Below are 26,180 nucleotides of genomic sequence, written 5' to 3' on the forward strand. Positions count from 1 at the left end.
CTGTTTTCTGAAAGCTGAAGTCAGCTAGCTTTGTAAAGCTGCGGGCTGAGCACTCAGAAAGGCAATCACACTCTCAGAAACGGTGGTGGCTCTGGACGGCGGCGTCCGAAGGCTCCATGCCAGACAAAGCATGCGCGTCACACTTGCTACAATAGCCTGGATGGTTTCTTTTGTCTCCAGTTATTCACACACTGCAAACAATTTGCCAGATATCAAAAATGAAGATTTCATCAAAGACTGCGTTCGAATTCATAACAAGTTCCGTTCAGAGGTGAAACCAACAGCCAGTGATATGCTATACATGGTAAGGAAAATACCATTATTCATGACATAAGTCAGTCAGAAACAACTAATGTGTATTGCCTTTGGTGTTAATGCCTTGGTAATCCTGAATGATTTTTTTCATTGTGATTAATGTATGCAGTAAATTCACAATCTGTGATCACAGTGAATCCAGTTTAGTGCTCTCTCCTCGACTGTGGTCATAAGCAAGTGCCACAGCACATTTCACTTCTCTTTTTGGACACTTCTTGTTCTCTGGTTTTCAATAGATTTTACTTCTCTTTTTGTTATTTTCTTCCCTGTTAATTTTTGTGTTTGTTTTGGGGTTTTTGCCTCTAAATTTACTGTTTTTATTGCTGACAAAGTACTGAGTTGCTCAGGAAGGCAGCCTGGCACCGGGGGGAGGGATGGGATTTTGATTCAGTAAGACTTGAGATTGAATTTCAGATCTGTGACTTTAAGCTGGTTTTTAACCTTTCTGAACTTCTTAGGATATGGGCTATTGTGGTTATGAACTAATGCTGTGAAACACAGCACACACTATTTTGCCCATAACTGGCCTTCCGTGAAATGTCAGTTTTCCTCACTTAGATTCTAAATTCCATGAAACGAAATCATCATGTTTCCTACCAGCCCTACTGCATGCTTGAAGACCATATTTTGTAGAGGACTTATATGCAGTGGTATCTTCTCTTTTCTTGTCTCACCTCATTTTCCATTCAGATTCCCACTGTACTCATCCCAGTTACATTTTAGATGAGCCCCCTGTTGTTTAATATCTGACCCCCTATTATTTAATGTTTCTTTTTGCAGACTTGGGACCCAGCCCTAGCCCAAATAGCAAAAGCATGGGCCAGAAATTGCCAGTTTTCACATAATACACAGCTGAAACCACCCCACAAGCTGCATCCAAACTTCACTTCACTGGGAGAAAACATTTGGACTGGGTCTCTGTCCCTCTTTTCTGTGTCTTCCGCCATCACAGACTGGTATGACGAAATCCAGCACTATGACTTCAAGACTCGGAAATGCACAAAAGTCTGTGGCCACTACACTCAGGTAAGTGTCTGCCCTATATTTTCTTGAAACTGTCTTTTCCAGTGTGAGGAGAAAATTGTACTATGTGGTATAGAAATATATAGTATGCTAGTATGTCTGTAAATATAAGGGAGTTACAAACTTCAAAAATAATAAACAGAACAGACTCCAATAACAGAGAAAATAGTATTTGAAAAGTTTAATTGTGTAAACTAAACACATAATAGGTAATATATGAGGCCCACCAATGTGGACAAGCTTTGAAGAATTCCTATAGCAGCTGTTCTCCCATACGACTTTATTTGTGAGAAATCAAAGAACCTAATCAGCAAGTGGATTTTCAGGTTCCATCTGGTACAAGTTTTAAATGGAATTTGAGGCAATTTATTGGGGACTATTGAAAGAAACAAGCCTCTTAGACAGAAAAATCAGTAAGAACTTATGCTTCCACGACCTCTCATTCTCTCAAGCATTGACTGAAAACCTACTATGTGCCACCCACTGTGCACCAGGTACTTTGCCACCCAAGGAGGCTGAAAAAGTCAGTCCCAGCCCAACAGAGACACCAATGTGTAAACTTATATGAACCATTCTAAGGGTATTCTGCCCACAGAATCCACATTATTAGTCCCAGTAGCCACAGTCAGAGCCACCCATTGAGTTTTATTTTTATTTTTATTTTTACTCAAGCTGATTCTGGCTCCCTAACCCTCCCTCAAGTTTGCAGCATGATGGAAACAACTCCCTAGGCAGCATCTGTCATAATCGTCTTCCGGTGCTGCCTTCCTCTCCTGGCCACATTTTGTTTATTTACTTCATTTCCTGGGCATCCATGTCAAACTGATAACTTACCATACTTAGTCTGTAACTGACTGGTTTTTTTTGGGTACAAAAATCTGTTAAAATGACATATGAAGGCAAAAACGTTTCTATTAAGGCAGTTACATTGAAATATTAGGTGGTTTTAAAGAGCAACATGTTGTTAGAAAAAAACTCTCACTCCAGCTCAGCCTTACAAAGCCTGTGATCTCATTTATGGTGTTACAGATGAATCAAGTTTGGGGCAGTTACGAAAGATTAGTATTGTAAGAGTAAAGTGACCAATTTTAGTGAAATTTTCATCTCAAGATTGTTGCAAGCAAAGGTGAGCTATCAAATCATCTCTAGGATTGATCTCTTTTTGGAAATACAAATAAAATTTCTCCTAAATTTATCTCATAAACCAACAATTTTGGTGTACATTTACAAATAAATTTAACTAGAAAGTAAGTTTCCTTAGATTCCAACAAGACCTAGGGGAGAACAAAGCTAAATCTAGATTCCCTACAAGTGGTACTTGGTACCATTATGCATTGTGATATTTAAATACTCAGAAATAATTGTCAGTTTGAGGGTGCTACTTCCATTTATTAGTCAGTGTTTAAGCTTCTTCTACCTATGCCAGGCACTGGTGGTTTGTCTTAGTTCAGATTCTTGGAAAACAGAGCCCGAGTCAATAGTTTATAAGCTAACATTTTATTGGGGTACAATCTTAAAGAAGTGGAAGTCAGGAGAAATAGGGAATGACCCAGGGAAGGAGGAGAAATACAGCTAGAAATAGTCCTTGACCCTGAGGAATTGACCTTTGGGAAGAGACTTACGTAAATGGATTATGACAGTGTTTGGCTAGCGCAATTTAGAGACGCTGACAAAGGGCCATGTGAACAAGGAGGACAGAGCAACTCACCCAGCCAAAAGGAAGTGTAAAGCTTCACACAGCAGGAGACACATGAACTGGTACTAGAAAACTGAGTGGGAGTTTGTCAGATGAAAAGGAAAGGGAAGAGAATTCTCAGCAAGGTGTGGAAGGTATGCAACGTATATGAATGAGCCTGGTAGTTTAGACGAACAGCAGGCAGCTCAGCATGCCCAATACACAGAGGTCAAAAGACTGTAAAACTGACAACAGACTCCTAAACCATGCTCAGTACATAAGTTAAAACACTCCATGTTCATTCCAGAAAGTTGAAAGAAGAGAAAACTTGAGTTTATGTCATATGGACCTGAGATTTCACAGATGGCCCTTCCAAAATTAACTGAGCTTACTTGAAATTTTTCACTTTCCCCTTACGTCTAAGGGAGAAAAGAAGGGCTAATATTTTGGTCATGAGAAAACTCATTTTCTAAAACCCAGTCCCATACATACAGATATTAAGACCCAAGCTGAGTGATCCTAACAGGAGTGATCCTCCTTTTTTTTTTTTTTTTTTTGAGACAGAGTCTTGCTCTGTCGCCAGGCTGGAGTGCAGTGGCGGGATCTCGGCTCACTGCAACCTCCACCCAGGAGTGATCCTCTTTAAGAGACCACTACATTCTACCCCCACTTTAAAAGAGGGACATTCATCATGGGAAGAAGGTCTAAGAACCTCCTGGACTGGGAAGATAGAGCAGCAGCAACCAATTTTTTAATGGGCGTAGTGTTGAGCTCCCTACATTGAAGACCTCATTCAATTATCACCACAAATGTATTAAGGAGATGCTATTACCCACAGGTGAATACACAGGCTTAGAGAGGTTAATAAGTTGTTTCCCTGATTTCATTTAGTAAGAGGAAGAGTTTAGATTCAGATATTAGATATATTGGAAGGCTTAAATAATAAAATGTGTGTCAATTATCTAATAAAATGCTAATATTTAGTAGGCATTGAATGAAGGGTAGATCCCTTAAATGAGCTGGTTTTCCAGCAGTTATAATGGAAGAGGGATCTGATAGCTAGGTTAAAAAAAACTCCATTTTCAACCTGACAAATCTTCCTGGGGGACTCAAAACTTCTCCATTGCTGTGTTAAATTCATGCTGGACGGTTACTTGAAGTGGATATTATAACCTCCTACTTATATTCATCTTCTCTTCAAACATCAAGCTATTTGCAGATTTTGGCTGATCATGGGAGGTTGTACAGAATAAAGAAAATAGATTCAGACTCTTATCTCCTCACAAAATGTATGATATTTCTTGATGTGTTCATTCAACACTTTAGCTTTGTCTTCACTAGAGATACACTGGCATTGAGGGAAAATTCTGGTGTATAAAATGGAAGATTAGGGCCGGGCGCGGTGGCTCAAGCCTGTAATCCCAGCACTTTGGGAGGCCGAGGCGGGTGGATCACGAGGTCAACAGATCGAGACCATCCTGGTCAACATGGTGAAACCCCGTCTCTACTAAAAATTACAAAAAATTAGCTGGGCACGGTGGCACGTGCCTGTAATCCCAGCTACTCAGGAGGCTGAGGCAGGAGAATTGCCTGAACCCAGTGGGCAGAGGTTGCGGTGAGCCGAGATTGCGCCATTGCACTCCAGCCTGGGTAACAAGAGCGAAACTCCGTCTCAAAAAAAAAAAAAAAAAAAATGGAAGATTATTCCAACTTGACATTCTGTTGCTGTGACAGTCAGCTTTATAAAGTTTGGAAATAGTTTGAATAAAATAGGCAGGGTAGCAGATTACTTGGGTTTGATAGTGCCAAAACTTCCCACTAGATGGCACTACTGATTTTATTTTAGTTTTTCTCTCCCTGCCTCCTCCCATCCTCTTGATATTTTTATTTTTATACTCTCATAGAACCATGGAAATGTGACATGTTTCAAAATTTCTGTAGCAGGTTTCATATATGTTACAATGTTACCATACTCCTGATAATGAAACAGATGAGCTCATACAGAGAATTGAAAGGGAAAGATGGTGGGAAGGGGTTGTGGGTCTATAAGGGAGACATCTTCCTCCCCTCTGGGTTCCCCAGATGCAGTGATTTTGTAAGAAAGATACAGAGAGTGGTTCCCATTTCTGGAGAGCTGGCTAAAAGAGAAAACACTTTGAAAGCATTTTGCTGAGGGTATAGACTGTCCTCATAGTACTTCATGGTCAGGCAGAATTAGGTTTCAATCTTTTATCTATAAAAATAAGTGCAATAACATTTATTGAGTTTTTATAAGGATTAAGCATGATGTCACTTGTAAAATGCTTAATGGTACACCTAAGTTCTCAATAATGAGTAGCTCTTATTATAATTACGGTTTTTTGTTTACTCTAGTAAAAGAAAAAACCTACAACAGAAACCTGCCTGATTAAAAAAAAAATTAACGTATAAGAATTTTTAAGAGAAGAAATATAGTGGTAAAGGAATGAAACAAATGTTTGCTGAGTGCTTGCTATGTTCTAGAAGCTCATTTAAAACTTCAAAATAGGCCTATGGAGTTGGTATTGTTATTATCCTCATTTAATAGATAAGAAACCTAAGGCCAATGTCACATTGTAAGTGGCAAACCTTGATTATGAACTCAACCCTTTGTGGCTCTAAAGCCCACAAGTTTAACCCAAAACCAGAGTGCCCATGAAGCTTTTAAACAGAGACCAACTTGGATAAATAGATAAAACTATGGTACATCCATGCAATAAATATTACTCATCAATAAAAAGCAATGACTTCTAATGAATACAATACATGTTTATACTAAGTGAAAGAAGCCAGATTCAAAAGCTGTATTTAGACTGATTCCATTCGTATAACATTCTGGAAAAGGCAAAACTACAGAAACAGATTAAGGATTGCTGGGGTCTGGGGATGGGGGTTGAGCACAAAGGGGTACAGGGGGAATTTTCTGGGGCAATAAAAATATTCTATATCTCGAATGTGATAGTGGCTACACAACTGTATTCTTTTGTCAAAATTTGTAGAAAGGTACACCTAAAAATCATAAATGTCACTGTATATTATACCCTAATAAACCTGACTTAAAAAAAAAAGCCAACTAAAACACAAAATGAATGGTAACTAACATCTGTACTCTTCTGGAGAAAAAGTATTAAAATGTGGAAGAGATCCAAATATTAAGAATACTTTTAATACAACAATACTAAGGAAGAAAGTGCTTGAAGACCAAAGGATAAAAATATAGAATGAGCCAAGGTGATAGTAAAAAAAAAAAGAGACAACACTGAACACAGTTAGCATGCATAGGAATCACCTGAGGAGCTTGTGACAAGGCAGATTCCAAAACCAACTCCAGTGAATGGCATTCAGGGGGTCTGAAATGAGCCCAAAATCTGCATTTTAAACAGAGCACCCCAGGTAAATCACTTTGAGATACATGAAGAAAATTAAGAAATTTTAAAAATCAACAAACTGATGAGAAAGTAGAAGTTTAATGATCAAACCTGAGGATTAACAGCCCTTACAAAGCTGTGTTTTCTCAGTGAGACAGAGGCCTAAGCTGCTTCACTGCCTATCCCAACTGCAGTTCCGGGCTGGATTTCCCTGCAGGAGATTCCTGGGGATAAAGAAATGCTTCTAGGGAGTACCCCTTTTAGATCATGGAGTAGGGAAGTACACTCTCCCTTGCCCAAGGAGGGTACCCTCTCCAGTTGCCAAACCAAAGAGAAGGCAGCCCACACTGCCCACCATCTCCCTAGTCATGTCCCCACCTCTACCACACCTTTAAATCTTGGAGAAGCCGAGACTCCAACCTCAGCTCCCCTCTTCCCTCACTTCCTACTCTCCCTCCAGGTGTTAGAGGAAAGGGGTCAGGATCCAAACCCTAAGAGAGGGTTCTTGAATCTCACACAAGAAAGAATTCAGGGCAAGTCCATAAAGTGAAGATAAGTTTATTAAGAAAGTAAAGGAATAGGCCAGGCACAGGGGTTCACGCCTGTAATCCCAACACTTTGGGAGGTCGAGGTGGGCAGATCACCCGAGGTCAGGAGTTCGAGACCAGCCTGGCCAATATGGAGAAACTTATTTCTACTAAAAATACAAAAATTAGCTGGGCATGGTGGTGCATGCTTGTAATCCCAGCTACTCCTGAGGCTAAGGCAGGCGAATCACTTGAAACTAGGAGGTGGAGGTTGTGGTGAATTGTACTCCAGCCTGGGCAACAAGAGCAAAACTGTCTCAAAAACAAAAAGTATAAACCCTGAGGGCTGCTGGTTGCCCAATTTTATGGTTATTTCTTGATCATATGCTAAACAAGGGGTGGATTATTCATGCCTCCCCTTTTTAGACCATAGAGGGTAACCTCCTGATGTTGCCACGGCATTTGTAAACTGTCATAGCAGTGGTGGGAGTGTAGCAGTGAGGACACCAGAGGTCATACTCGTCGTCATCTTGGTTTTGGTGGGCTTCCTTACTGCAATCTGTTGTATCAGCAAGGTCTTTGACCTGTATCTTGCGCTGACCTCCTGTGACTTAGAATATCTAACCATCTGGGAATGCAGACCAGTAGGTCTCAGCCCCATTTTACTCAGCCCCTATTCAAGATGCTATTTAAGTTTCAAGTTCCTAGGGCTGGGCATGGTGACTCACACCTGTAGTCCCAGCACTTTGGGAGGCTGAGGCAGGCAGATCATCTGAGGTCAGGACTTTAAGACCAGCCTCACCAACATGGTGAAATCTCATCTCTACTGAAATTCCAGGATTAGCTGGGCATGGTGCTTATGCTGCTCATGCCTATAATCCCAGCTACTTGGGAGCGTGAGGCAGGAGAATTGCTTGAACCTGGGAGGCGGAGTTCGCAGTAAGCCAAGATCGCACCATTGCACTCCGGCCTGGGCAACAAGAGCAAAACTTCATCTTGGAAAAAAAAATACAGGGAGTGAATTTCATTTATTTTTAGAGTAAATTTTTTCATTTCTTCATTTTCTGCAGCCACACTGGCTTTTCTTTCAGTTGAGTGAATGGGTCATGGGTCAACCCCACCCTGGGTTCACATAGGATGTTGCCCTCTGCTGGAAGACTCCAAACCAGCTCATCGCAGCTCCAGCTTCACCTCATTTCTTCAGAGAAGGGCCCCGAGCCATCCCTGCCCTTAGCACCCTCCACTTCCCCTTCACGGCTGTCAAAATCCTCGCCTGATGAGTTTCATGACTGCTTTTTTCTAAGTTTTGTGAAGGTACCTACTGGTTCTACTTCATTCATTTTTGTGTCCCCTGTATTTAGCATAGTTCTACAGAATTGTTCAAAAACTTATGAGTAAAAAAATAATTTAAAATATAATCTGATATTGCTGTAAAAAGGAGTACATTTCATTGCTGGCTGTGTCCACCTTTAAATTCTTTCTTCTTTAGCCTTTTGTGACACCAAATACTCTTGGTCAAGGTGAGCTGTATAATTGAATTTGTGGAGCCCAGTGCAAAATGAAAACGTGGAACCTTTTGTTCGGAAAGGAAGGGAAAAGCACCACTCAAGGTGCTAAGATATGTGACAGCGCTGATCTAAACCAAGCATGAAGCTCTTTTGAGTGCTGGATCCCATGTAACAGTGCAGGTCGCGCTGTTCTTGGTTTCCTTTCTACATCACTGACAACTCCTTTCAGTCTGTTTTGCTGGCTGGTTTTGTGTTTGCTTGCATTATCCCAGGCTCTCATTTACTTTATTGTATTTGCAGGTGTAATCTAATCTTGTCCCATGTCTTCCAGATTGACATCTCTAGCCTTACCCCATCCTCTGGACTGCAGCAGCCAAGTCAATCTTCATTTGATGTCCCATAGGCATCTGAAAATTAACATGTTCTGAACCCCCTGCCCATGCTTCCACCTACCCTTCTCCTTCCCTAGGTTTTTGCATCTCAGTAAATGTTGCTCAGACCCCAAACCAAAACTGTATATTTCCCCTCTTACCCTGCACTCAAAACAAAAGCAAGTCCTTTTAGCTTACCTCTAAGCTGAGTCATGAACCTGATTCTCAGAAACTCCACTGGCATTATCCAAGTGTGAGTCACTATCTTCTCATTCTTTACCATTGAAACAGCCTCCAAAATTACCTCCTTCCTGTTTCCCTTGCTCTTCTCAGTCCATTTACTTCATAATCACCAAAGTGATCTTTCTAAGACACGAAAAAGAACATACCACTCACAAGAATCTCCACAATCTGTTTCTCTGCCTCTGACTTCATTGCTTACAACTCTTGCCCAACTCATCAGATCTCGGCTTCCCTTGCTTTCTTCCTGCCACTCTAGCATGCCAAGCAAATTCCATCTCAGGGCCTTTCTCCTTGGTATTCCCTCTGCTTGGAATGCTCTTCCTCCATTAAGTTTCCTGAATGTTTGTCCCGAGTGCTGCATCCTCATCGTCCTATTCTCAGTTCAAATGCCTCCTATTCAGAGATGTCTTCCCTGAGCACCCAAGTTACATCAGCATCACTTCAACAGCAATCACTCTCTATTGCATTATCCTGTTTTATTTCTTCATTGTGATTTCTGAGCATCTAAAACTTCCTGAGTTTTAAGCACTCTAACTCGAGTGGATATACCTCACCAAGTTTATGAAGACCTAATCATACCCAAATATTTATCTTATTGTTTCTCTCTGTTAAAAAGTCCTATTTCTTTTCAGGTTGTTTGGGCAGATAGTTACAAAGTTGGTTGCGCAGTCCACTTCTGCCCTAGAGTTTCTGGCTTTGACAGTCTTTTCAATGGAGCACATTTTATATGCAACTACGGACCAGGGTAAGTGCCTGAGAATCTGCCCCTCCCACAGAACAACAAAATTATTTTAGAAGTATTCCTCTTCATTATAGAAAATCTGGATAATAAAGTATAAAGAAAAAAGTAACATAACCCTTAATTCTTCTGCCCAGAGATATACTTCATTAACATTCTCGTACATTTTTCTTGGATTAAGAGAGAGAGAGAGAGAGAGAGACAGAAAGAGAGAGAGAGAGTGTACGTGTACGTACATACGTCCTTTACATATACTGCATAAAAACATATGTACATATTTTTAAGAGTGGTAAGACTAAAATGTTTGTCAGAGACATAAATTGTATATAGTAATAATGCAACGAAGTGAAAGAACTCATTATATTTATTGGTTTATAAAAAACTTAGCAATTTTATGCAATTTTCAAAACAAAACAATTCCTCAACTTATATAACCTATTTCATTTACTTTTGATAGTTGTTTTTAAAACAGACACACTTCCCACTTTGGGAACAGGGAAAACACCTACCTTCTCCTTTCTTTCAACTTACATATGTGTGCATGGATCATACCCATGTTTAGAAAACTGATCATACTGAAAATACACATTTTCTATTTTTCACTTAAAACTGTGCTATGAACATTTTTCCCCTTATCAAAATTTTAAGTGATATTAATCATAAAAGCAATGATAAATTGTTTATATAATGCTTACAATGAACATAGCACTGTTAAAGTGCTTCACATATATTAACTTAATCTTCATTAAAAGCTTACGTGAGGGGTCCTGTTACTGCCCCTGTGTGGCAAATGAGAACAGCAAGCCATGTACAGGGTGAGTAACCTACCCAAAGTCCTACAGTTAGTGAATATCATTGCTGGACTTTGATCTGGCTGTCTGGCTCCAGAGTCCATGCTCTTGATGGTAGCACAACAGTTTATCCTATTGAAGAATTGATTGTTCACTATATTTTCTTTTAATACATGATGAACAACCTTGTGTATATATCTGCAGTCACTTCTATTTCCCTACAATTCCTTGAGATAATACTAGCCTGTAAAGAGTATGACCATTTTTGTTTTATTTTTAAATACATATTGCTAAATTACATTGCGCCATTACATCAATTTGTATTTAGGTATTATAATTTCTTAGCATTTTCTAATTTGATGGAAATGGCATTTCATTTGTTTTGCATCTCTGTGATTACTAGTAATTGTACATTTCTTCACGTATTTATATTCCTTTTTGTGTGAATCATGGGGGCTGCCCATTTTTCTAGAATGATTTTCTTATTTGTAATACTTGTTTACATTTTAAAGCTTTTTAACCCTATGCAATATATATGATGATCTTTAATTTGCTGCTTTTGAATTTTATTTGGATTCCTGGATATTGGCTGAAACTCATCTCTCCCTGACGTAACGTGCAGAAGACATGCTATATATTCTGATTGAGTGTTGTAGGTATTTGAAGGAAAAGACAAACCAAGTATCATTCAGAAGATGACAGCTTTGACTTAATATCCTAGAGTTGGAAAATAAAGAAAACCCAGAAAAAAAGTAGACAAAGCCATGATTCAGTCAGTGGTAACTTTTTATGTTTTTGTTGTTGTTGTTGGTTTTTTTTTGACAGGGTCTCTAGTTCTGTCACTCAGGCTAGAGTACAGTGGCTAGCTTATGATTCACTACAGCCTTTATCTCCCAGGCTCAAGTGATCCTCCCAACTCAGCCTTCCTAGTAACTGAGATTACAGGCACACACTGGGCAATTATGCCCAGCTAATATTTTGTAGAGACAGGGTTTTGCCACATTGCCCAGGCTGGTGTCCAACTCCTGGGCTCAAGTGATTCACCTGCCTCAGCCTCCCAGAGTGCTGGGATTATAGGCATGAGCTACCACACCTGACCTCATATGACATTTTTAATGGTTAAGATACAGTTAATTTACTCTGTGACCCTGGACAAATTAGTTAACTCCAAATCTCAATTTAATCTCCAATAGACCAGGATAACAGCACCTACCACTTAGAGTAGCTATGAAAGTTACAAGAGAAAGCTTTGTAAAATACCAGGTATAGGCCGGGCGCGGTGGCTCAAGCCTGTAATCCCAGCACTTTGGGAGGCCGAGGCGGGTGGATCACAAGGTCAAGAGATCGAGACCATCTTGGTCAAATGGTGAAACGCCATCTCTATTAAAAATACAAAAACATTAGCTGGGCACGGTGGCGCGTGCCTGTAATCCCAGCTACTCAGGAGGCTGAGGCAGGAGAATTGCCTGAACCCAGGAGGCAGAGGTTGCGGTGAGCTGAGATCATGCCATTGCACTCCAGCCTGGGTAACAAGAGTGAAACTCCATCTCAAAAAAAAAATACCAGGTATATTATATATAATGCCTGGCAATGGTGAATATTTTATAAGTATTCATGATTTTTATTCACTATATTAAAGTGCAAATGTAAATTTTCCTGCTTTAGACTCACTTATCCTCAGTTATAAACAATATTAAATTGTAAATCTTATAACCAAAGTTAAAATGCTTCCATAAAGATTAACTTCAAATATTCATTTATTCAACAAATATTTGTTTACTAAGCTCCAAAGGAGAACAAGGCAGTCTCTGCATTTATGAGAGTAATATTTATGGGGCAAACAGATAATAAAAGTACAAGTAAAATAACTGCATCATTATAGGGGCAATTATGAAAATATAAATAATACTGTAATAGAAACTATCAATAGGCAAAGCCCCTATTTAAAATAATCAGGGAAGAGCTTCCTGTGACATATTTAAGCTTAGGCATGAAGAATAAGAAGGAATCAGACATAAGAACTTCTGGAACAGCTGTCTGGTAGAGAAAAGAACAGCCAAGACTGAAGAAAAGTTTGGCAAGTTTAAACCACAGAGACCGGTGCCCTGCATCCACTGAACAGATGAAATGGTGGGGAGGAAGGCAGTGCCAATCTAGCAGGAACTTTTAGATCATGGCAAAGTTTACATAAGAAGCCATCCAGGTATATTAGGCAGGGGAGTCATGAGACCTTTAAATTTAGAGGTCAGGGTGGAAAATGGATTAGAGGAGCATAAAAGGTAAAATACAAGCGACCACTTAGGATTGTCCTCATTTCCCTCTGCCTTCTGAGGTGTTATTTTCTTTCTAGATACTTTGTAAAAAGTAAAAGGCCCCCATTTTACATAACCTTAAGAAGTCCAGTATCCTCCCCAGTATTTCTGAGGACACCTCAGAATGGGGTCTGGGATGCTTAATCCTCCAGTTGCCTGTAACACACTCTTCATTTCCCCTGGGCACCACTGAACAAGGAAGGGTATGGTGTGTAACAGATCTTTACTCAGAGTGAATTAGCGGAGGAGAGGATTACAGCACAAAAGAGGAAAAAACTTTGACCTCAAGATAGTACCAGTGTGCTTAGGCCATCACTGCCTTAGGGACCCTTACTCATATTTATATTTTTCTTTTTTCTTTTTTTTTTTTTGAGATAGAGTCTCGCTCTGTCACCCAGGCTGGAGTCAGTGGCGTGGTTTGGCCGACTGCAACCGCTGCCTCCCAGGTTCAAGTGATTCTCCTACCTTAGCCTCCTGAGTAGCTGTAGTTGGGACTACAGGCACCTACCACCATGCCTTGCTAAATTTTGTAATTTTAGTAGAGACAGCATTTCACCATGTTGGCCAGGGTGGTCTCGAACTTCTGACCTCATGATTTACCCGCTGTGGCCTCCCAAAGTGCTGGGATTACAGGTGTGAGCCACTGCAACCGGACCTTATCTTTTTCTTCAAAAATCTGTTTTCTGTCTTCTCCAGGGTCCCACAACCAACCCTCTTCTCTCAAGCTACCCGGGAAATCATTGCAATGTCTTGCCACTTTATTGGGCTGAATACTTCAGGTCCCACTGTCTTAATGACTACCTTCTAGACAAATCCAAGCCTTGCCAGCAGCATGTTTCTCCCAAGATGAATTCAATCATTTCCATAGACCTCACAATGTCTTGGTTTTTAGCTTATTTTTAAGTAGCGTTTTTTATCCTTTCCTTTATAGTTTGGAATGCACAACTAAGCATCATAAATGATTTAATAAAACCATTCTAGAACTTAAACCACTTAATAAGTACTGTGCTTATTAACAATGAAAGACATTCCAATGATTAATGACTGTTTTGGACATATTTTGTAATTGCTATCAGAATTTCTGCTATATTACCTTTTTTCCCATGGTGTAGAGTAAGCACAAGACAAATTTCTGAAGCAACTTAAAATCTGGAGCAAAATGAGATAAAAACATATATTTGGGGTTGGAAATAAGGTGTCATTATAAAGTTGTATGTCTAAGGTGAGAGTTCTCAACTTTGGAGGTAATTGTAGAGTACTGGGGAGAGGAGGACTATAAACTTTGATTAGAAAAAATGTTTTATCTTTCTTTTCATTAACCTCTATTAAAAATAACATTTCCTTTCATTATGAATGAAGGCAACACTCCACCATCATATTAGCAATAAATGTGACTTTTTGAGTTAGCAGTATCATCTTTGTAAATATCAGATATTTTCACAACATATTCCAGTTGCTGCAGAGATCTCAAAATATAGTTTATGTTCATCACTACTTTAGAACTTAATAGCACCTTTCTAGACCTTAATAAGAAAACACATATTATTGTAACACAAATCTAGTTTTAAACAGTTTGGTAACTATTTCAATTTAATTGGTTTCCTTTATAATCCTATGTATTTTACGCATTTAATAACAAACTATGTTGAGAAAGAGCCCATAGGCTTCACCAGGCTGCAAAGGGTACAGTTACATAAAAAAGTTTAGAAGTTTTTCCAAAAGCAGGATTCCAAAAAAAGATTTGTGCAACGGCAAGTTCATTGAGATAAATGTGCAGCCTGATGACTTACTACTATGAGGATATTTATGGGGATTTAAAGTGCTTGGGTATTATTTCACTTCTAGTCTGTGACCTTGGTCAATTACTTATACTCTGTGCCTCAGCTTCTAGCTATATAGTGGGGATAAATAGACAATACTAACTTCTTCATAGGGTTTTTGTGGAGACTGTTTCATTCAAGGGTGTTTAGAACAAAGACAAGCACATGGTGACTACTCACTAATTAGTAGCTATTAGTCATATCACATCTTGTATGTGAAAACAATTTTCGCTTTAGAAATTCTCCCATGCCATTATTTATTATTTTTTTTTTGGAAGGTACTTACTCCAGCCAAATGGCTCCTATCCAGTGAAAACTGGGGAGGATTGACCAACTGACAAAATTGAATGTGGGTCACCATAGCTTTTCTAAGATGGACGGTTTTTTGAATGGCAGTAATCATATATGCTAGAGGGTAGGTAAATTGGAGGGAGCACAGCTCTGGAGTGAAATCTAGGTTTCCTCTGACTCTGAAATGTATAAACTGTGATTAAAGGCAAGTTACTAATTTCTTACATCTTTTGTCTCCTTATCTGTAAAACAAACAATAACTTCCACCCAGAGTTGTCACAGTTAAATGGAATGCAGATTAAAACAGGTTTGTAGACATGGGTACACAGAATGAATTCTGCAAATATTAGCAGTCTTCCATTTCTGCCTTCCTGTCTTTACTTCTATTACCAACTCTCTGGACCTTTGTACTTCATTCTACTATTCTTCTGGATTTAGTTAAGGATTCATAGTAAATTGCAATATTAAAAAACCTAAGAACTCCTAATGGACATCCTCCTCCTTACAGAGGCAATTACCCAACTTGGCCATATAAGAAAGGAGCCACCTGCAGTGCCTGCCCCAATAATGACAAGTGTTTGGACAATCTCTGTGGTGAGTAAAAGGAACAGTCTACCAATAGAAAAACGTAATAGTAACTTGTAACTTTCTACAGAATTAAAAATGAAACCATTTGTTTTATCCTAAGGACTGTCTTCAAGGAAACTGGCATCAAGTAGCAATTAAACCAATGGCTTACTGTTCTAGGAATATGCATAAGATAAACTTAAATGTGAAAATCACATTCTTTTTATTTAATTCTAATTGGTCGAACAAAGAAAAAGTATTTAGAAGCTACAGACTAATGTTCCTAAGATGTGCTTATTTCAGCAAGATCAAAAATAAGTATAACAGGTCATCCAAACAGATTCTGCATTCTGTAGTCCTACCTGCCCAAGGCACTCAGGGTTTGAATCTACATCTGTAGAACTAAACGAATTAAAGCTGCAACAGGCCATGTGCAGTGGCTCATGCCTGTAATCCCAGAACTTTGGGAGGCCAAGGCAGGTGAATCATTTGAGGTCAGGAGTTCAAAACCAACCTGGCCAACATGGGTAAAACCCCATCTCTACTACATAAAAATTAGCTGGGTGTGGTGGTGGGTGCCTGTATTCCCAGCTACTCAGGAGGCTGAGGGAGGAGAATTGCTTGAGCCAGGGAGGTGGAGGTTGCAGTGAGTAGTTATTGTGCCTCTGCACTCCAGCCTGGGCAACACAGTGAGCCTCTGTCTCAAAGAAATAAAAACAGAATAAATAAAGCTGCAACATGGCACTTTTATTAGCCAGACAGCATTTAATGAAAAAGTGTAGAAGCTGCATGCAGCTAAATTTCCAAGGATGTTTTACTAAAAATTCAAGCAAAATTCTGCTTTGTGATTTTGGAATATAGTAATTGACCAAAATTTTATTTCTGGTTCTTGTTCCAGACACAAGCTCTTCCATCCCAGTATGTTTTTATTTTTACCATGGTGTGAAGGGGAACGTTCAATTAAGCTACTACAGCTGTGCAAATCCTATGGTACTTTTATGTCCACATCTGTAACAACTCAGAGCAGCTGGGCTAGAGTAGGGTGCTTAGAATTGAGGAAGGACAGAGTGGGCCAAGTTTCACTGCATCAAATTTTGTTTGGAAAAAAAGTGTTCCATTGCTCACATGTTTTCTAAGGTCCTTTCCAGTCCTATAATTAAAATTCTACATATTAAACTGCTTGTTCTCCTCTTTCCCATTTAATGTTGAATACTTTTCTTTTTGTATGATAGACTTTTTCAAAGTTTTTTGAGCCATTTATCTCTCAGTCCAATTATGCTTTATTTCACTCATAGCACTCTTTTTTTTTTTTTTTTTTGGAGACGGAGTTTTGCTCTTGTTACCCAGGCTGGAGTGCAATGGCACGATTTCGGCTCACCGCAACCTCCGCCTTCTAGGTTCAGGCAATTCTCCTGCCTCAGCCTCCTGAGTAGCTGGGATTACAGGCACGCGCCACCATGCCCAGCTAATTTTTTGTATTTTTAGTAGAGATGGGGTTTCACCGTGTTGACCAGGATGGTCTCGATCTCTTGACCTCGTGATCCACCCGCCTCGGCCTCCCAATCATAGCACTCTTGTGAAGAAAACTCAATGTAACACGTAGCCACAGTGCAGCTAATATCAAGGTATCAACATATTCACTGAATTCTTTCTTTTACAGTGCTGTAGCTCTTAAAAACATACATATTTCTTCCAAGTTAAGCAGTATACATAAGGGTTAAAACCATGGGTTTTAAAACCAGTATGCCGTTTCAGTGCAATTTCCAGTTCCAGAAACTTGTGACTGGGCAAGTTTCTGCCATTTTTTCAACAAAACAATCCAATGAAAAAATTAACTTTCCCTTTAAAAATCTATGTAATTATTAATACTACTACCACCACCACTACCACAGTGAGAAAAATAACGCTGGTTTTAGCTTTTATCTTTGGCAGTCTAATTTGAGATGATCTCTAATCTTGCAGAATAACATGTAGAAGATTAAAGCTGTAGTCCAGTAATGAAAACCCTTGGACTCTTCAGAAAACACATGCTAACTTGCATGGTATTTGTAAGATGTGAAACTCATTACCCATTTACTTCGGGTAAGAGCTCAGCATCCTACAGATTGATCTTGTCACTAATTTTCCATTCTCAAAGCTAGATTTTTTTTTTTTGAGACAGAGTTTCGCTCTGTTGCTCAGGCTGGAGTACAGTGGTATGATCTCGGCTCACTGCAACCTCTGCTCCCGGGTTCAATTGATTCTCCTGCCTCAGCCTCCCAAATAACTGGGACTACAGGTGCATGCCACCACACCCAGCTAATTTTTGTATTTTTAGTAAAGACAACAGGGTTTTACCATATTGGCTAGGCTGGTCTCGAACTTCTGACCTTGTGATCTGCCTGCCTCAGCCTCTCAAAAGTGCTGGGATTACAGGCGTGAGCCAACGCACCAAGCCAAAGCTAGATTTATGTAATTTGTTTTCATGTAAGTGTAGACTTATTTGAAAGTTATTCTACTCAGCAATAATATTTAATAAGACTTGTGACTAAAAAAACTTACGAATAACCATTTCACCTTTTGTAAGTTCTGATGAAGGTAAAGTTTAGAGGATAAAAGCTTTTATTTAACAGATTCCACTTCTGACAAATTATGGCAAGCACAGGAACAAAAATTCCTTTGTGGTCTCCTACATACTGCTGGTAGTTCAATAAATACCCCTGGAGGCCAAATCAGGACTGCTTTACAAAATGTGCTGGGCATGCTTGTGGTACCTAAGATGATTTTAGCTAGTGCACAGATGCACATTTGTTTCAACAGTTGAATATTGAACATTTGAAAATATAAGAAAAAATAAGTAGAACACCACACTCTTGATTTCATGGACATAACTGCCAAGAAAATGAGGGTAGCATCTTTACAGTAATTCACCACAGACAAAGCCACTCCCAGGTATAAAGACCAGGAAGGCTCACAAGTCCCCAGAGGACCAGATTCTTGATGGCTCCTACCACAAGTAGAACAGTGACTGCTGCAGAACTGGTGTGGAAAAGGTTTCTATTTCATAAAAGAAAATATCCAGAAGGCTAAAGGCAGTTGTGGAATTTATTTCTTCCCAGTGCTCTGAATGTCATAATCTGAATAAAGCTGAGTGAAAGGAGGGGTGTAACTAATAACTTTTGATAGCCAAACATCATAACGATGATTTCATGATATACTAGACTGGATGAGCGAGATGTTATTGTCTTCACTGTGGACTCACCATAAACAGTAACATTCTTCTCAAGAAGGAACTTAGTTTTAGAAATATATTTTAATAAATTTCTCACGATTTCTAATATTTTTTAAATTTTATTACCTGCCGGTTATGATGTATAAAATGATATTCCATTTATAGTAATGGTATAGTTTCCTTTTTATAAAATTTTATATAAAAAATCAACTTAAAAATACCAAGTTGGTTGCAAATTAATGGTTATAATTAAAGACTTAGCTTTTTAAAATAAACCCTCACCTATACCTACCCTTTTTTTTTCTTCTCCCTAACCTTACAGTTAACCAACAGCGAGACAAAGTCAAACGTATGTACATCAATCTTGTTTATAAAGACCTATGTGAATTCTATCAGTGCATTATGAGGAACAGTGTCTAAGACGATATTCTATGTTTTTTCCACAGGTTACTACTCTGTTGTGTATCCAGGCTGGCCCATATATCCACGTAATAGATACACTTCTCTCTTTCTCATTGTTAATTCAGTAATTCTGTTGCTGTCGGTTATAATTACCATTTTGATACAGTACAAGTATCCTAATTTAGTTCTTTTGGACTAATGTGATCTAGGTTAAAAAAAAAAAAAAAACCAACCTTCATATGGCTTTTTTTAACCAATAACAATTAGGTGTATTTCTATTTTTAAACATTTCAGAAAAAAAAGTATGTTGCAGTATTACTCTTACTCGAAAGAAGAAACTTCCTAACTCTATCAGATACACTCATGTTCACCTCTCACTTTTCTATAAATAAGCACTGTTTGCAGGCTGCCACATGTGGACTTCCAGTAAGTACCTAAACTGTGTTTCGGCTTCCAAATCTGCAAAATGAGCAAGGTACAGTAGCACTTTTTTAGGTGATTCTTAGTAATTCCAGTATCCTTCATTAGTTAAAAACATTATTATTACTGTTTACATGCTGCTTTGACTCTAAATATCTGGTTTCCCCTGTCTTCTTGCAATTTACCACTTCCCCAGGTTGAGAAAACAGGAGTAACTAGGGGATCTGATTTCAGAGGCCTTAATTTTCTGCTTGCAGATTGTTTAAAGGATTGATCAAAATTTCAAAAGAGATAAACCTAAATATTTACTTGTTATCATTAGAGAGGGAGCACCAAATACTGAGATATCATTATATCTGATCAATGGCATCAGTCACTGGATTTAATGGATAATCACAATGGTCACAATATATACAAAGACATACATACCACGTTATAGTATAAAATTTTCAAAAAAAATACAATAATTTATAAAGAACACTGTTCTATGAACAACCACACACACACAAAACCTCAGAAAATTTCTCACAAATAAGGCAACTAATTAATGCCTGGTATCTCAAAATCCTTTACAAAAGGAGATAGTTCTAGTCAAGGAATTTTGTGTATGTTACTTTTTTTTTCTTTTCTTTTCACCTGCTTCCATCTTAAGTGCAATTTCTTCAGCAGTAAGAGCTCCCAGTTTCTTATTCTTTGCTTTCTTAACCTTTTCCTTGATGCTGGCCACATCAATTTTAGTTTCAGTAGAAGCTAGACAAAGTAAAATCACAATACATGTAATACTTCTATTTTACAAAGTAAAACAATGTGTTTTTAAGGCAATTAACTTCAGAGTACTCTTATAATTGAAAGAAATATAAAAACACCTGCCTAATGAGTTAAGAGAAAATGAATAATAAAATAAATATACAATATATATTAGTACAAGTATACATAAAAATGGCATGTTGGGACCAATTACTAGATTCAATTAGGAAGACTCTTTCCTTAAAACCTACTTGAGACTAAATTATTTTACTTACATTCTTTTCCATATTTTAGAATTTTTGAGTCCTAATTATTTTCCATCTTGCACATTAAACTTATTGAAACTAGAAGGGCTACATGTAATTTAAAATTTTTTTAATCAGCTAACCATAAGCTAGAGCTCAAAATCTACTTTCTCTAATACTAAAACAAAAACTTAGTTTTCCAAATATTAATTCAATGAATACCTGATGTTTTATTTTATTTAACAAGATTTTGGTAATAAAGACAATAATTTGGGCATATTTGGAGGTCCCCCTTATAGAATCCAAGTATCTAATGCCAAAGTGTGAACAAACTAGAGAAAGGAAGCAGTGAAAAAGAATGCAAGTTTTTCTTACCATTTGAAGTACAGTATCACAGTATAAAAAAAGTAAGACAAGACGTCATAATGTACAAACTACCCAGCAACTTGAGAAGCACAGAGATTTAAAGCCTCCATCCGGTGTGGAGAAACTACATTCTTAATCATTACAGACAAAGGTTAAGTAGCTACTGAGTACCTTTCAAAGCACTGAACTGACAGGTTGTACAGACTAGAAATTATAATACTTATGACATTTTCATCTTTTATATAATCAATAATCTAGGATAGAAGACAGTATTTGCAAGTATTAACAAGCAATATAAGATATTAAAATAATGTTATATCTATTTCTGACCAAGTCTATGTACAATATTGCTGGTGAGCCCTCTCCCCTCAGTGTGTCACTGTTCACTTTGGAGGGTTATTTTAGGAAGAGGACAAGTGTCACACCACAGGGAAAGTAAATGCAGAAGAGGCTGCATCAGAGTGAGACTAGAAATGAAGAAAAGGCATGGAGTGTTTTCTCTTAGTGTCTTTTAAGTACTAGGTTAGTATGAAAGTGACTATGGTTTTTAAGTGGCAAAAACTGCAGTCACTTCTACACTAATAGCTCCTAGATAAGACCTGTCAGCATCCTTTAATCCAAGGTGATGAGAAATTCATGTTATTAATATAGAAACCAAACTTTAAGCCAACATTACAATCCCTCTATGAGAGGCATGATAGCAGTGCTCAGAGATCTTCTTGCTTCCATTACTTTTATTTTTACAAAGTTTGTATCTTTTGGAACAAAGAGTCTTTCTCAAGCACAGACCAGAGGTCAGGGGAGGACTGTCAATCCAGTGTGCACTGAAATAGGCCCTAACTGCCTCTAAATTATATTATCTCAGTCATCCCTGGTCCTTAAGATGAGTAATTAATGAAATGCTAAGACACCTGAAGAAAAGATAGATAGTTATTTCTTTACTCAACACTTAAAGAGACTCAGACAAATTCACTATGGGTTTACTTTTCATGGTTAATAAAGACTTTTACAACATAGAAAGCATTCATTACCTTTTTTAGGTTTCACAACTGGTTTTTCTTTAGGTGGAATAAATGCTTTGTTTCTTTCCTCTTGTCTCTTACTGATGGCCTCTGCTTGTTTAGCCTACATTAATAATAAATACATTAAACATATTTAGTTAAATAATTCAAGTACCTATGAAAGTTGCTATTAATGTTGTGAGCTATGCATAAAGTGTCTTACCTTTATTGCTTCCATTTTCTGCCGCTTCTTCTGATTCGCCTTCAAAAAGTATTCACCACTAGCCAATTCTTTATCAATCTGTTGAAAATGGTATTTACAATTAAATTACATTAGAAATAATGTAGTGGAGAAGTCATGTGGCAAGCAAGTCACAATATCTTTAGGGTAAAACTGATGAGGTCAAACTCTGATTTATTAATAAAAATGGTAGTGACATCAAGGATATAGAGTCTAAGCTGAGGGGAATACATACACAAAAGCATGGAGGTAGGAAAGCACCTCCATGGAATACAACCCGGAGTAGTTCAGGTGGTATGGAAAGTCACTGTTTCAGAAGAGTGTGTGAAGAAACTTCAGGGAGCGTTTTGGGGAAACTTGAATGCTAGGCAAAGGAGCGGGTAAGATTTAGAAATGACTCTGGGTTTCTAAGACTGAAAAGACCAAAGCATAATTTTAATGGATAGGAATGAAGAATAGGTGAGAGCCTGGAATAAAGGTAGAGACATGCAGAATGAAAGCAAGAACTGTCAGGAATTGGTGACTAATTAGAGAAAGCAACAGCCAACATGTAAAATGTGTGTAACTGACCTGTCTCCCACTTATATAGCATTATTATATCTAACGCACTGTTCTAAGCTCTTTACAATTGCTCACTCATTTAAGAAACTTAAGTACGAATGGCATAAACAACTTAACATAGTCACATAATGAATACGTGTAAGAACAAGTCAATTGAGACATCAGTTTCTAATCTAGCTTACACAGCTAGATTAGAGAGATACTAACTCCAAGAAAGGGCCCTAAGAAATAAGGGTAGTATAATGGAAGCATGATTTAATGCCTGCATCACTCCACCTCCCCCAATTGCTATCAATTTCCTCCATGATGCAACACTTCCATTGTTTTTTCACTATGATCATCATTTTCCCCTTCTGACCTGTCATCAAACCTTTCCTGAAAGGCTTCTAACACGGTTGTGGAGAAAAAGAGATGTAGAAAGGGAAGGCTTTAGGATAGAGCCAAGGGAAGGAATAATGAAGCAAGAGCCACCAGCAGACAGGTGAAGATGGAATTCAAAGAACACATACAAAAGGTTGATGCAGATGGAAGAAAACCATATGTAAAAGAAGAGGAAACAGGGGTTCTTACCTGGTAGTCTCAAATATTTCAATAAAATGCAATGTCATCTGCTAACCCTGGGAGAGCACTGACAGAATTCAGAGGAAACATGGATTTTGAATGAATTTAATCCAAAGATAAAACTTTCTCTAACTTAGTTTGGTAGCCATGTTACAGGGAAGAGGTCAAGTTTTTAGACTGATCCAAGTTTTAGAGTTTTGCTGGGAACGTGTGACAGAAGTAAAAAGGGGCATGAATAAAAACAAAGATGGGCAAGAACGAAAAAAAACTTTGGTCACGTTGGGAAAGGAAAGGAAGCAGAGGACAGCTGACAAAATGGAAGGGAATCATAACTCAGAAAAAGAGTGGGTGTTAAAATTTAAGATTTCGGAGCTAGAACAATCATAGAGCACATAGTCACAAGACTGTTGCCCAAGCAGAGTAAAGAGTACTGCAGGCTAAACTGTTGAACTTTTATCCATTGAACATTCACAGCGGCTACAGGACACAACAGACACAAACCACCTCGATGCAGTTTACAATCAATGTGAAGGCCACACTCCCCACCCCTATGCACTCAGCTTGAAATATGCCTATTGACATTTGCCCTCAGTTTATTATACCTCTCATGCAAAATATACACTTCACCTGAAATACCTTCAATAAATTTTCTGACTAAATAGATCTCCAGCATATAAAGTCCTACATTTAGTACTAACCTGACTTTCTGGCTGTGGTGGTGGGAATGGCGTATATTCTTTCTTAACAGTTTTCTTCTTTGGTTCCTTGCGTTTATTCACATTTTTATGTTTGAACTGTGGCAAAAATCTCTCCCAACTTTGTGATCGTAATTCAGAATCTTTTGCCAGCTCTCTTTTAATCATTAAGCTCTTTAGACATGCAACAAAGTAAAAATTTTTATGTTCAAAAGTCACACGTTTGTCAAAGTAAGACACAGATACTGCTTTTATAAATAAAAAGAACAGTTCCTAGTCTTAGTGAAATTAAACCAATTACATAAGCAAAAGGTCATCTCAAACGTAAAATTACCCAAGTATTAGAAAACTTAGAAATTTAATTACAATGCAGAATTGTTAAAATGAGATGAAAATAACACTGACTTAACTTTTCAACCCTTATTTCATTAAAACGTTTAAAATTCAACTGAAAAGCAGGGAGGAAGGTTCTTAATTAGTTGTTCCCTGAAAGCAGGAAGTTTTCAGTAGCAAATGAAATATAGAAAAAGACAAAAGTACACTTTCTCATGATTACAGAAAACCAATATTCTCAGATTTCCCTATTCCATTTAAATTTCAGGCCTTGGAACATCAGAGAATGCAAACTGAGAATCAGATACATAGCTTTGTTTTTATCTGCAATGTCCCAATGTAACTCAAAATCACTTTCATCCTAACAGTTCATCAAATTTAAGTGGATTGCTCAACAAACCCATCATAAAATAGTTCTTCATGCCACAGTTACATTTCCCAGCATAATCAAACTCTGTGAACAGTGATATAACAGATCTCTCTCAAAGGGGCTACAATTTGAGTATTAAATTCAAAAACATTTTAATGCAAATGTAACACGAGATGTTCTAGATTTTATTTACTAGAAAAAGGCAGAATTCTGAAAGATTGTATCTTTAAATACAAGGGTTCCTAATCTAAGAAAACTGGTTATGAGGCTACAACAAATTCTGTGAAGCTTATTTACATTGATTAGAATTATATAACACAGTACAGTATCCCCTTCAGTAGTTTTCACACTGTGCTCCATAGAGACCTAAGCTTCCAAGGAAGTACCTATAAAACTGGGGTAGAGTTAAGTCAGCTGAATTCTACCCTTAATTTACCCAAAATAGCTCTGCTTTATCTGGTTGTGCTTTAGAATTTCATAACATACTTAATTTCAAAAAAGGTTTCTGTAGCTAAAAGAAGTATGACAACCACTGGTACAGTTATACTCACTTTAATGTTATAAATTGGATGAATATTCTTCATAGTATCTAGGACTACTTTTCTAACCTGCAATTTGCAAAGAAAAACAAATTAGTCACAAGGATTTTAATGAGCTAAGGAGAAGAGAATTAATAACACAAAATATCCAATCAGATAATGGGTACCAAATTAAACACAGTAGTTCCTTTAACTGCTTTGAATGGCTTCTAGATCTTTCATAAAGGCAGTCAACTTCCCTTGAATACAATATAGTTTCTCAATTACTGCTAAAATGTAGCACAGAGACCAAACACAACATTCTAGAACAATGTGATTGAGGAGGAGGAGGGCTGAAATACAAGGACTGCCGCCACATACAGGACAGGCACTTTACTGTTCCAGCTTTCCCATTTGTGATATGAACATAAAACCAAATATCTCAAGACTCTAAAGTAAGAAATAACATAAAGACTTTATAAAATTATTCAATATACTTAATTACTGCTCCATGAGAAAAGAGCAGATAATTTGTGAGAAACGAGGCCAACAGGTTTACTATTAAAGGCCCTGGAAAGAAAGCACAACCTCACAAGCCAGATCTAGACAGTAATAGTATCAAAAGGAGTCAACAGAAATAGCATCTGCCCACAGATTTTCTCACCACATTTAATTTGAAAAGTTAAATGTTCGTGAAAAGTTATTAAACACTATACTAAAATTCAAACATAGGAAAACTTTTCTTGAAGAAAAGTTTTCAGAGTGTGACCTCTACTGGCTGTATACACTACTGCAAATAACTGGATTTTTGCTCAGTTTTCCCATCATTTGAGCACGTGACTACATCATGTTTTTCATGATACATGCTACCGACTGAAGATCTTACATGCCCATTTAAATTTTATAATGGAAGGAGTGATGGTATGCAGACCTTCTGATTC

At 37.9% G+C, this 26,180-nt stretch overlaps 2 protein-coding genes across 2 annotated transcripts in view; one reads left to right on the forward strand and one right to left on the reverse strand.

Moving 5' to 3' along the window:
- Positions 1 to 22,195, forward strand: GLIPR1 (GLI pathogenesis related 1). The gene is made up of 6 exons (XM_002752775.7): positions 1 to 304; positions 1,096 to 1,341; positions 9,681 to 9,793; positions 15,510 to 15,595; positions 19,102 to 19,128; positions 19,226 to 22,195. Exons 1-6 carry the CDS (start codon positions 131 to 133, stop codon positions 19,378 to 19,380), a joined length of 801 nt encoding a protein of 266 aa, XP_002752821.1. The 5' UTR covers positions 1 to 130; the 3' UTR covers positions 19,381 to 22,195.
- KRR1 (KRR1 small subunit processome component) overlaps positions 18,152 to 26,180 on the reverse strand; it is a 13,203-nt gene continuing 5,174 nt past the window's right edge. Inside the window, exons 6-10 of the mRNA XM_002752776.7 lie at positions 25,273 to 25,329; positions 24,022 to 24,192; positions 22,184 to 22,261; positions 21,991 to 22,084; positions 18,152 to 20,351 (exon numbers count right to left, since the gene is read on the reverse strand). Of these exons, the coding sequence (XP_002752822.3) occupies positions 20,212 to 20,351; positions 21,991 to 22,084; positions 22,184 to 22,261; positions 24,022 to 24,192; positions 25,273 to 25,329 (540 nt within the window). The 3' untranslated portion in view covers positions 18,152 to 20,211. The remainder of the gene's footprint in view (positions 20,352 to 21,990; positions 22,085 to 22,183; positions 22,262 to 24,021; positions 24,193 to 25,272; positions 25,330 to 26,180) is intronic.

Source organism: Callithrix jacchus, chromosome 9 (assembly GCF_049354715.1).
Source record: "Callithrix jacchus isolate 240 chromosome 9, calJac240_pri, whole genome shotgun sequence".
NCBI classification, from domain to species: Eukaryota; Metazoa; Chordata; class Mammalia; order Primates; family Cebidae; genus Callithrix; species Callithrix jacchus.

Coding starts and splice junctions, on each gene's coding strand:
- GLIPR1 (XM_002752775.7), top strand. CDS start 131: ATGCGCGTCACACTTGCTACAATAGCCTGGATGGTTTCTTTTGTCTCC. Junction 305..1,095: donor CCAGTGATATGCTATACATG/GTAAGGAAAATA, acceptor TTCTTTTTGCAG/ACTTGGGACCCAGCCCTAGC. Junction 1,342..9,680: donor TCTGTGGCCACTACACTCAG/GTAAGTGTCTGC, acceptor ATTTCTTTTCAG/GTTGTTTGGGCAGATAGTTA.